The sequence below is a fragment of the Orbicella franksi genome, chromosome 4, assembly GCF_964199315.1.
Source record: "Orbicella franksi chromosome 4, jaOrbFran1.1, whole genome shotgun sequence".
Classification (NCBI taxonomy): Eukaryota; Metazoa; Cnidaria; class Anthozoa; order Scleractinia; family Merulinidae; genus Orbicella; species Orbicella franksi.
The window spans coordinates 7032991-7045574 of NC_138148.1; the positions used below are offsets into that span (position 1 = coordinate 7032991).

General features: G+C 38.2%; 1 protein-coding gene across 1 annotated transcript; it reads right to left on the reverse strand.

Moving 5' to 3' along the window:
• Window positions 1-223: 223 nt before the first annotated feature.
• On the reverse strand, window positions 224-12580 carry LOC145486064 (RNA polymerase-associated protein RTF1 homolog). Its single transcript, XM_081464770.1, has 17 exons — window positions 12425-12580; window positions 12230-12340; window positions 10997-11120; window positions 9841-10348; window positions 9268-9348; window positions 8375-8465; window positions 7960-8042; window positions 7274-7361; window positions 6603-6710; window positions 6356-6433; window positions 5498-5619; window positions 4980-5037; window positions 4269-4343; window positions 3105-3209; window positions 2734-2766; window positions 2161-2308; window positions 224-2036 (listed from the first exon to the last, which is right to left on the reverse strand). The coding sequence occupies exons 1-17, from the start codon at window positions 12524-12526 to the stop codon at window positions 1927-1929; spliced, it is 2025 nt and encodes a 674-aa protein (XP_081320896.1). The 5' UTR covers window positions 12527-12580; the 3' UTR covers window positions 224-1926.
• Window positions 12581-12584: the final 4 nt, after the last annotated feature.

The following is a 12584-nucleotide window of genomic DNA, read 5'->3' on the forward strand; positions in this document are numbered from 1 at the left end:
TTAAAATAACGTGGATGACCGGTTGATTGTGTTAAGAAGAATATGTTTTGTTTTGAACCTGATCTCGCGATAACTTCTAAACACTGTCCAAGCTTACTTTTAAACACCCGGCGCAGTGTCTCTGCTATGACAAAGTTGCCTTTTTTCAATTATTTCAGTAAACGAAGTTGACAATGGCAAAAGATCGTTTTAACAAGTACGCGAAATGATGTCGTTCAACATGGGAAAAGAAAAGTCCCTTTAATACCACTGAGAACATGACTAAAAGTAACAAACACACACAAAGCTCTCAAAAAACACTTGAAGACCACAGAATCGTAATTACAGGTAATTGGATGTTATTTACAAGAGTTGTCCCTGAAAGGCAAGGCTTATCAGCCAACACAATAATAAATTTGGCAGAAAGTTCACAAACATCAACATACTAAATCTCATGTTTTGCGGTACATTCTTAAATGCTAGTTCAGAGAATTTGGAAATACATCAAACCAATTTCGCTAAGTTGACAATTTTCGTTATTCTCAGCACCTGTCTCATTGACGATGTAGTGATATGGTATGAAATAAGATTTTGATCACTCTCGAGGCTAACCCAGTGGGTTTGGGGTTCAATGGCAAATCGGGAGCGAATGACGGGTTTGTTTTAGTCGTTACTCGCGAAAACAAAATGCTCTTGGATTATCTAGGTATTAAGATGAGTAAAAGAAGGTTCAGTTTTTTGGATCAATGAAGAGCTTTGGATTCTAGTGCGAGTTTAACTTAAATCTACGGGTTCGTAGGTTTGGAACAGTCAAAGGCTACTCAATATGGTGAACCAAAATATTTTGGCGGGAAAACACGTGGTAGCCGTGGTGATTTTGTGCGCGTAAATCTCGTAGATGCCGGGCCACGACAAGGAATCAAGAAACATTCTTTTCCTATTACAAAGTGGCCCTCAGCCAACTTAATTACATAAGTTACTCATGAATAGCAATAATGAAAGAACGCTTTTCGACATATTTTTTTTCGTACAGTTTCAGTGAACTTTCGCGGTCAAATTTGGAACTCTGATCAAAAGTCGTCAGTAGCTTGTTTAAATCTACTCCAGTCTGTCAGACAACACACCAATATTTCGCGGCTTGCAGGGGCTGCATCAGGCTCAGATTTTAGGCAAATATGACTATAAATGTCTAAAAAGGTAAAAAGGTGCACCCTTGGGCAAGATTAAAAGCAGTACTTCGACTAAATCTTAAGTAAATCCACAGGATCACATTCAGGGTCATATCGCTTTTAACTGCGGTTTCCAATTACTGGTTTTCTTTTGACGTAATCACGAGCTTGTTCTGTAAATAGTTAAAAAGAATTATCGTGTAACGTACTGGACCAATCTGGAACAGAACCAATGTCACACGTGACTTCCTTCACGCGCGTTTTCCCGCGCTTTACACGGGCTGCTTTCCTTGAGTCCTGATTGGTCAATTGCGTTATCTGCGTTCGCTGTAATTGATCAAAAGCTTTCTTGGTTTTCCGACAGTGATAAGAAAATACTGTAACTGTTTAGCCTGCGTAGCTTATTTGAAGTGCTTTGCCGCTTTGTTAGCGCGTTCAAATTGCTTACACCACCAAGCTACGAAGGCTAGTAACAGTTAGGCTACGAGAATTCCTTACCGTTGCCCAGCTAACAACAAAACATTTGGGTGTTCTCTTACTGTAGTGGGCGGCCTACTCCCTTGATCAAACAGAACGCACTTCCGGACAAACTCTTAAAATTGTAACTTCGCCTCTCAGTTCAAAACATGCATAAAAGCTAAGGAGCAAGAAAAACACAGAGAATGTTTGCTTTGTTCTACGAAACATGAATATACACAAAGTTTTGTCTCCTTTTACGTGATCTAACTCGAGTCGACGCAGCGTTTTCGACCCAAGTCCAGTCCAACTTTCACGTAATTCAAATCAGTCCCCTTCGTTTCTTGTAGTCTTCAAGGTTTAGTGATCGTCTTGGTGCCCCGTCCCTCTCGTTATTTGCAGGTCTTGGAGTTGCTACAGCTGGACGTGATTCTGTTAACAGAGGGCTCGAATTAATCACACAATAAAACAAAGAGAAGTTTTCTTTAGCGCCACATCCATGTTAAATAAATTTATAAAGAAGGCCTCAAAGGTACCTTAAAAGGACTTTATTTACCTGTCCCAGGTGCGGGGATGTCGAGGTTGATAGTGATGTCAAAGTTGTGAGCGGAAAATAGATCTTCTGACTGCGAAGGTTTTCTTTCAAGGACCTGGGCTCCAGCTGCGGCCTCTGGTAGTTGCAACAGTCTATCTATATCAGAGACCTACCGAGAAAAATCAGAAGCTTAGAAATTGGAAACATTCCTTGAGCGAGGTGAGGCGAGACAGACATGGAGAGAAAGGGCGAGGGCAGGATAGGATAAAGCGGGGTAGGGTAGGGAGGGGTGGGGTAGGGTAGGGTAGGGTAGGGTAGGGTAGGGTAGGGTAGGGTAGGGTAGGGTAGGGTAGGGTAGGGTAGGGTAGGATAGGATAGGGTGAGGTGGGGTGAGGTAGGGTACGGTAGGGTAGGGTAGGGTAGGGTAGGGTAGGGTAGGATACGGTAGGATAGGATAGGATGGGATGGGATAGGATAGGATATGGTTGAGCAGGGTAGGGTGGGTTAATGAGGGGCAGGGACGGGTACTGGTGGAATAAGGTAAGATGAGGTGAGGTTAGTGAGATCATTTGCTCAAAAATGTGAACAACTTACAGCTGTTTCCGTTGGTTGACTTGAGGAGGAAGCCTAGAAGAAGGAAAATACAGTTGATGTAATAGACATTCCAAAAAGGCCTTTATTCATTCTACAGCAATTCTCACTATTGTTTGCAATAAACAAGTTGCACCAAGTTACACACTAACACAATAAAATTGCTCTTAAAATTAAGCTTGCCCGTTTTGGAATGGAAACGGGCCTTTCATGACCTTGCAAACTGTTCATTGGCTATACGAACTTTTACCTTTATCGTCCCGGCCTCCCACACCAAAATGTTTGGTGTTTTTTCGGACGCTGTTTTATACGCAGCAGAAGTGATACACAAATCTTAGACACTTCATGTACAACAAACACGAATCCAGACTCACTCCGTCAGTGATGGTGAGTTGTGAACTTGAAGATGACGGTGCTACCTCGATATTTTCTTCGTTTTCCGTGAGAGTTCTGGTTACAGGACTTGGGGCGTTCTTCACCTAAAAATTACAAAAAAGGAAGGAGCGAAAACGGTGAACATCGAATCAAACTACACATTCCTGCTCTGAAAGCAAATGCAGACAGGTTAGGTCAGTTATCATGAGCCATAAAATACTACTGCGACAAACAAGCATCTCATAATTATAAAGTACTGTCGTTTTTCGCTTGTGATGTAAATCACAATGTTTCGACTGCTTATTTCTAGTCTTCATCAGTCTGTATACCATTCTCGTTGGAGCAGAAATACTCTAGTCGCTTCATGCTACAGAAAAAGACAATACACTGTAAACACCGGCAGACATAAGGAACTAAAATTGTTGAAAGCACTTTACACTTTGTGGAAAAATCTCCTCATGCATTCATGGTTCAAAGTAGACCCGTACATGCCCTCAGTGAAAAAACCGCACGAGACAAATTTTAGCTCAAGATGTATTCCACGGTGATGCAGGTTCTTACTATCACGAGTTGCAGTTTTCTTATTCTCAAACTCATTAATAATTTATCAAGTTTAAGGTGGTACTAGATGCTATTTTTCGATTTTTATAACATATCTACGTTCATCATAATCGTGGAAATAATCACTCAATTTGGCTCATATATTTTCTCATCTTATACTTTAATGTATGAACTTTTAAAAAAAAATTATTTTCAATCCCAAAATATGTAAGGAATTTACGAAATTTGACCTCTCAATTGGTGTGGTCGAAACCTCAACAATTTATTTTTTCAAATGTAACTCAAAGAGAACTTCTATTTAATCAAAGGAAATCGTGACCATGACGGTGTTTAGGTATCTCATCTTAATTAGCATAGATTTTTACGATTTTATTTCTCTGTTTTCTCCTTAGTTTTAGTTTCGATTGAGAAGATATATCAAACACTCAAGACAGAGTTTGATCACATTTCCAAACACCTCGAAGGTTGTCAAAAATACTCCGCAACGTGTCGTATCTTCAACTCTCTTCTCGGTGTTTGGTAATGTGGTCAAACACGGTCTTTCGTGTTTTAGATGTTACTTGAAATTTACTTTCTGCACAATGTCAGAGCATCAAACTTACCATAGACACAAGCTGAGGAAGCGTTTTTCGTCTTGTAAATGGATCAGCTTTTTGCTCCTCGTTCATCATTTCTTCCTGTTTAAAAAGTAAAGAACCATTGAAAATAAACCTTACAGGCACTTTGCAAGACAACACTTAACTTGTGCCCAACAATTGCCACTTTTCGTTTTCTAGACATTGAATAAAATTAATCTATGCTATTGAACTAACGTGTGGTCAGTATCGAACAAGTTAGTTCAATAAAGAATTTATTGTAATGGCTCTTTCAAAACTCAACCGATAAATTAATGCGTGTACGCAGTCCATTCTCGGTAAATGCGCGCGTCAAAGTTAAGAATCTATTTTAGTTTTAGAGATCGCTTTTGTGATAGTTCAACTGAAATTGTCCTCTGCACATGAAGGAAAACGATTTCTTTTTAACAACAAACTGTTTTCTTCTGTAGAATGTTTTGAACACGCAACTCGCTAAAACTTATCCGAGAGTGGTCCATCTTGCAAGATGAGGACCGCTCAGAGAACCAATCAATATTCTCCTAAACATCGTGGACCTGTTTTCGAAAGGAGGAGGGTCCCCGACTTTGCTGACGAAAGTTACTGTAATGGGCAAGTTTCGGAACAATTACTAACGCGTGTATGAAGACTGGATTATAAGAATCATAATATTCTAAATTAAATCACTTGTTAATAAAAACAGCAGTCAGTGAAACTTACTGCCGCGGCTTTCTCTGCCTCAACAATATTCCTCTTTCTGTTCCGCTCATTGATGTAACTGTAAAACGTTTGAAACATAATAAGTCAACAGTATTCTCCAGGATGACCAAGGGCGCTTTCCATTCGATCAAATATTCCTGTTTCCATTTCTAAACCGGGAATTTCTAGTGGCGACTAGAACCTTTATCTAGAATTTCCGGTAAAGGGGACAACTTCACGAAGTATATTTTACAAAATTTCTGACCAGCAATTTCCGGTCTATTTGATTTTCCTCCCGTAATTCCCGGAATTTCTGGTCGAATGGGAAGAGCCCCAATATTGACATTTAATTTCTTCTCATATGTATATCCATGCATTATCTAGCAAACAATAGTGAGAATTAAGAAAGTCAGCAACTACAGCAGCGGGTCATGGCTTGGGGCACTATTAACTAAAGCTAACAGAAATGAAATATAGCATCCTGTAAGGAGAATTAGTAAATTAAGCAGTGTGGTGCTAAGCTCCTATTTTCCACGCACCTGATAGCACTTAGGTTCTTTGATCGCACTTTGTCCAGATGCTGAGCTTTCTCTTCCAAATCCTCCAGCTCACCGCGAATTTTTTCTGCTTCTTCCAAATTTCCGGTTTGTTCTGCTACTTCCTATAAACAAATAAATTATATATATAGAACTGGGCGAAAGATGTACAATGTAACAAGTTTACGAGTGTCCAAATTAAATTGTCTACACAACTGGAGCATACCACGGTGTCCATGGCAATAGCAGTATTTCTAAGCTACGCCTGGATGAGATACATGGTGATTACAAGTCACTTTCAAACTTATTTTAGGCTGCCTTAACAATTAATTATCTTATTAGCACCAATTTTAACTTCTGGTTGATGAGAGACACTACGAGAGTAGAGTGTTCTTCCCAGTAACACAACACGATCCAGAGCTTGAGACTGACATTACCCAAGAAGTCGCAGATTAGTAAAGAATCGACGTGTGGGTTTTATGTTTTTATTTCTACTTAGCCTCCTTGGCAATTTTCTTTTATACAAATGCAAAAGCTGAACATAGTCAGAACAACAAAAAGTCAATATCTCAAATTCTCAATTTCAAACCTTATGAGATCTATCTAGGCACAGGAAAAAATCCTGAACCAAAACCTAACTAGCAGGAAATTTGGTTAGCTAAAAATTGTCTTGGATAATAAAATCTTACATGTACATGCTACTAACAAGACATGGACCAGCGTCTCAAAAAGTTAACCTTAAGCCCCACGCTTACTCCACCTACATGTAAGACACAAACCCGTTGATTCAGAGTCTAGAAACTACCTATTACACTATCACCTTTCTACAAATAGGCACATGTGGTACCTGTCTGTACTAACCTTTGATCGCATTAAATGATTCTTCTTCTGAGCGTAATTAAATGGTGTTTTTCTAAACTTCTGCTTCTCTGCTACAATCTGCATCATGGTAAAAAACAATAAAAATTATCGACCTTTAAAACAAAACATATGATATCTACAGTATGTTGCATTTTCACAGTAAAGTGGAAAGTGTCTGGGATGGTCTGGAAAGAATGTAATCTCTTGTTGATATTTACACAAAACCTGGCTTTCACCGATCACATACCTTGTCGACATCATCCTCGTTGTACATGTAATGCCGCGCTTCATTAAATTGTGTGGCCTTATTGTCCACTTCATCAAGTGTAGGTAGAGGAATGCCATGAGATTCACACTGTCCCCAAAGAACAAAAGCACACCAGTCAAATAGTGATTAACCACTGACTTCTTATCTCAATTACCACACTGAACCAAGCACACAGGTACCAAAAATTAAAAAAATGACCTAAGAGTTTTCTCAGTTGCAGCAACTACCCTAAGCCTATGGAATGCCCTGCCAGAAGAGGTCTGCCCAGGATCAATCACAATTTGCTGTATCTTTATTTAAAATGGCACTTAAAACACACTCATCCCAAAGGGCTATTAATTCATAATTCTGATGTACATGTAAGAGGGTAGTTTTGTTTGCTGTAAATGTTTTGTGAAGTCCATTTTTTTGTAAATCTATTTTTTAAGTGATGACTTTAAAGCACTAAACAGATTACACAGAATTAGCGTTATAAAAATGATACCTATCATTATTATTATTATTATTATTATTATTATTATTTATAATTATTTATCATTGCCTCTTAATGAAAAACTTCTCCAATTTATTAGCAAAGAAAAGCACAGAAACTGCTAAATAACAAGAATTTATATATGAGATCATGGGGCTAAAAGAATCCACATCCATACCTCTTCTTTCCATCTAATAAATTCTGTTTCTGTAAATCTCTGATTGGATACAAATTCCAGTCGAAACACTCTTTCCTGATTGCCATGTCTATTAAAAGAAACACAGAGAAAATAGAACAGATTTAAGTGAAACAATTGATCTACAGTAAACAAGTGAGTTAAGTAATATATACTGTATGTTGCTATACTATGAATTTGCCTTGGGTTGGAAATTCTTGAAAGTGTTTTGATTGAAAATTCAGTTTTGGATTATATACATGGTGTATTTCATAATGAATAAAAATTCTGACCCAACAGGGCATCTTAATTTGCTCATTGCTACTGCTGAAAAATTGAAACAACATGAACATATGGAAGCAGGTGATGCTTTAAGGCATACACAAGCTGTTATTACCAAAAACATAGCACATGTAGTTCGTGTTGTTGCAAGCTTTTATTTGGCTTCAATTTTAAAATATTTTTCACACAAAGCCAGGGAGAATCTCTTACTTGCTTAATTTACCTAAATAGAAATATTGAAGCAAAAAGAAATAAATCAGATAGCGTAGGGTATTGGTGCTAGATTCACCTCAGAGCAAAATTTAACATTTTCTTACCAAAAAAGGTAAGCACTATAAATTATCATCATGATTTTGTTACCAAGAAGTCCTGTCAAATTACTTAAAATGTACAGTGTAGCGACCTACTTCAACTTTAATCCCTTATTGGTTTTTGTTGTTCCTAAAGAGTACACTTTGGCTGTTTCCACCACATCTCTTATCTCAGCAACCTAGAAAATAGTATGAATAAATTACATACAAATTATGTGACATTAAAGTGTCTTGGTCCTATAACAGGGGCACTTTATCTTGGTAAAAATTTTGGGAGAACTTAACATAATGTTCTAGTTTATAAGAAAAATCTGTTTCAACCATACTCCTACATGATGTTGTTGCTTTGTAAACTTAACCAAAAACCACAATTACATGCTGGTATACATGTACATGTATTGTATTCCAAGACCACTTTGGAGGGAAAAGGGTGTACAGTGAAGGACAACTGGTTCAAAATATCAGAGATTACTTAGCAGAAGTACCCAAGAACCTAAAATCTAACCCTCACCCTATAAACAGGCCGCGCATCATGACTTCCAATACCAACACGGACATAACATCCAGCCACTATCTTGCCAAAGAATGGCATGTGTACCCATCTGAAAATGACAAGTAACAAAACCTGGTTATAATTTCAAAATTAAAATAAATTACAATGTGCATTGACAGGGCTGTAGTCTAAGATAAAATAATTATTATGAGGAGCCCAAAGGTTGCTAACCATGAAATCCAGGGTGCCCAGCCCTTAAGTTTAAATATGAAAAAAAAAAATTTTCCCAGTTGCCCAAGGGCAAAAGTTAGTTGCCTGTGGCACCAGGGAGCTTCTAGAGCACAGCCCTGATTGTATGTTACACAACTACATGTAGCTGATAAGCTTCTCTCACTCCTGTTCACAAGCCAATGTGTTTTTTTAAAATTAACTTTAATTACCAAACTACATGTACACTCCATGAGTAACATCCAATAAATATCATTTGGATTAAACAATGTACTTTACATGTACATCATATTACACACTATACTGTAGCACAACCATTACTGACAGTATTTTCAGTGCAATACATATGACTTATTGACCAAGGGTGGGGTCAAGATGGCTGGATATTGGCCAAGTTAGACTTTTTTGCGAGTTTATGGACCTCATCTCCGTCTCGGTCCATAAACACACAAAAAACGAACAAGACCAATATCCAGCCATCTTGACCGAACAAGCTTGGTCAATAACGGATTTATTATTTGGCTTTCTCGTGGGACATGGTGGGTACATGTACAGTGTAGTCCTGAGCAGGCAAGATAGCTCCATCTTGCCCACTTGGGTAGCCAATCACAGTGAAGGATTTGGTTCATCTTGCCCACTCACGGAGCTAGCCATATAATAATACAACATAAATTCACTGTTACCTTTCAAGCTTGTGCCGTGATACTCTTATTCTTTCCAGATCATCCACTGATGCTACTCTTTGAGGCTCCTCGTCACCTTGTCTGGAACATAAAAAAATAAATAAATAATTAGAACAACAACTACAGGCACAAACATTCATGTTAAATCCTGAACACTACCATTATATCATGTACTGATGAATATTATATTTTGTGCTTCTGAAAGTATTCCTAAAAATATATTGCTGCAAGTTTGCAATGCTTTCTGTACTATGGTCAGGCCAAATGGGGCCAGGAAGTACCTGAAAGACAATGTTACATGGTCCTTTATCCCCTGGAACACACAGTCCTCAATCTAGACTCCAGCAAGTCATCCTTTCATAAATACATTTGCAAAATTCCAAAGATTGCAAACAGTACATGTATTTCAATACAGAAGAAGTACTCTTGCATGGAACTCTAACAGTACAATTTGTCTAAATGACAAAACTCCTTTCATTTCCAACCTTCTAGCCAGACCAATCCAATTAGTTTGTCTGCCAATACAGTAAATACTGCTGGTGGAGCTACTGGTAATTAATATTATTTACTTACTCTTCTTCAGATTCTCGGAATGATCCTTCCCCTGAACTTGATTTACTTTCCTCTTGTTCATCCTCATCCTCATCATCTGTAAATACGTCGCTGGCTTTCAACTGTGGCTCTTTCTGTTCTGCCAATGATTCTGCAACTTTTCTCTCCTTCTTTTCTGATCTTTTGGCTTTTAAGTCGTCCAGTGCCTTGGCCTTCTTCTCCTCAATATGCCTTTTTCGTTCCTTTTTCCTCAAAGCTATACCCTCTTTCTCAAGATTTGCTTTTTCTTTTTCACGCTTCTTTTTCTTTTCTTTTCTCTTAGCAAGCCGTAGTTTCCTTTCAATTTCAAATCTAGTTTTCAGAGCTTCTCTTTTCTCAACACGGTTGAATATTTCTTGTTCTCTCTCTTTTTCTGTCATCTTTTCAAGTCTTTCCCTGTCTGCTTCATCTCCCATCAAGTTATCATCCCAGCCATCGTGATACTGTTCATCTTCTTCATCTTCTGAGGATGATGATGACGACGTGGACTCTGTTTGACACAAGAAAGAATAGCAAACATACATGTAGGGGAAGAACATTTTTGTGTCGAGGAATGGCAGGGCTTACTGCACAGTAGCTGTCAGTAATAGTTAAGGAAACTCTCAATCAATGGTTTTGTGTTTTGCTGCTGTCAATCACTGCAACAGACCTTTCAGGAAGCAGATGCTTACTTCAACCATTTCAAAAGGTCAAGTTTGTGGGTCGTGATTTTTTTTTTATTTTGTCTGTTGCTGTCTTCCAAGGTTTGTTTATTGTCTTCATACAATATGATTTACAGCGGCCAAAAAGATCTTTAGAATATTCAAGATCCCCAAACATATACAGTAAAAGGATTTTCAAGGTTCGCAAATTCGCAAAAGGATCTTGAGTTTCTTGCAGCAATACCAGCAAAGTTTTGCTAAGATCTTTGTAAGATTGTTGTCAGCATCAAAGATTTGCCTCAAATCCTCAATGATCCTACAAAGATCCTTGTCTTTCAACATCTCTGTCAAGTCTTTGAACATCTTTTACAAGACCTTTAGAATTCCTCAAAGATCCAACATGGTTGGCACCTAATGATTATTATTTTGCTAGTACTAAAAGTAACTTGTATCAGTGATAAATTTCTACATACATGTGTGTAAACAGAAGCACTTACCACCAGATGACGTTTCACCACTTTCTTCTGATGAAGAACCAGATGATGAAGCCTTCTTAGGACCTTTTTTCTTTTCCTTAGCTTTGGCAGCTTTGCCTTTGCTATTTTCAGAATCCATAGTCCACTACAAAAAGAACACAAAGTGATTTATACGAGATTTAGAAACTCGTATTTTATACTGTAAACTTACAACTCTCAGGACAGTACAACTTTATTAAAACCACATTGTATTCTTTACAATCCCAAACAGTGTGATCATTGAACTCCTTTGGCTCTGAAAATTCTGTTTGACATGTCCCACATGTACAACTCTTGCATTTACTATACATGAAGGCAGCAAATTTTAAAGACAATAATTATATTTTTTTTCAGTGGATAAGAAAGCATGCATGTATTTTAATGCAATAGCCATTTTGTTTAAGGGATGGACCCTTTGACATTTCAGGGGATGATTTGGTACAAGCACAATTTTTTTTAGCCATTTCACACCCTAGGAAATTTTTTTCTCGGGACAACAGCATGATATTTTTTCTCCATGTACCATGTGTTTTTTGGCTCACTGAACGTGCATGGATTTTTGATTTGGCAGTGGTCGTCTGCATAATTTTTTTTTTTTTCATACAAGCATGCCTGTAGAATATTCTTTACTCAAATACCCATCCACCACCCTCCCTAACAGAAGTCAAATTGTCCACCCCAAAGTAAAATGGGATAAATCATTCTCAGAAAAAGTGTCTACACTTAATACCCTCATCACCCCCTCTCTGGAGTTTAGAGTGGCCATGAAGTAGAAGAGCTCCTATGATCTGGTGCAAAATACTTTAGTTGTGCACCAAGATATAGCTGTACATTTGCAACCATTAACATTTTTCCAAAATTAATAAGTGGTGTTACCTTCCCTCTTGCCCAAGCCCCTTGGCCCATGCAAAACAAATTTAGCATTCTGACATGAAGGGAAGAGGTGTGATCGAGTACTCACATAATTTACTTTTACAAAGAACAAGGTTTACTCCTGCAAACTTTGCCAAAGAAGAGCATGACGATAGCTGTACTGCTAAATATAATTCAATGCCATTACATAGCCCCTGTCTACGAACAGTAGTATGTTTGGGAAGCAGCTCAAGCGTTCTTTGCAGTGCTTTTTACAAGTCGATTGGCGTCACGCGCGAATAATTGTAGGGTGTTAAATTAGAAACACAAAGAAAGGATTCGTTGAATCCTTTCAAGCTTTACCTCATCATCACTTCCCTCTGAAGAGTCCAAGTCGCTGTCTGAATCTCCTGATCGCTGCGGCTTGGAATTATCTTGCGCTTGTCTAGAGCGCTTGGCGAGTGACTTCAGTTCCTGCGCGTAAACAACAACTTTCAAAGTCAATTACCACTTCTACTATCATCAATAAGCCTGGACATTATAAACGACTGCGTTCACCTCCTCTAAGTCTTGTTCACTCTCGTCATCATCGCTACTTGATTCGACTGCAACCCGTTTTCTTTTACGTTTGGAATCACTATTTTCCTTCGTTTTTCCCATCTTGTGCTCGAGAACATAGACAAGACGACCAGGTTACAAAGCTAAGAACGCCAAAGGG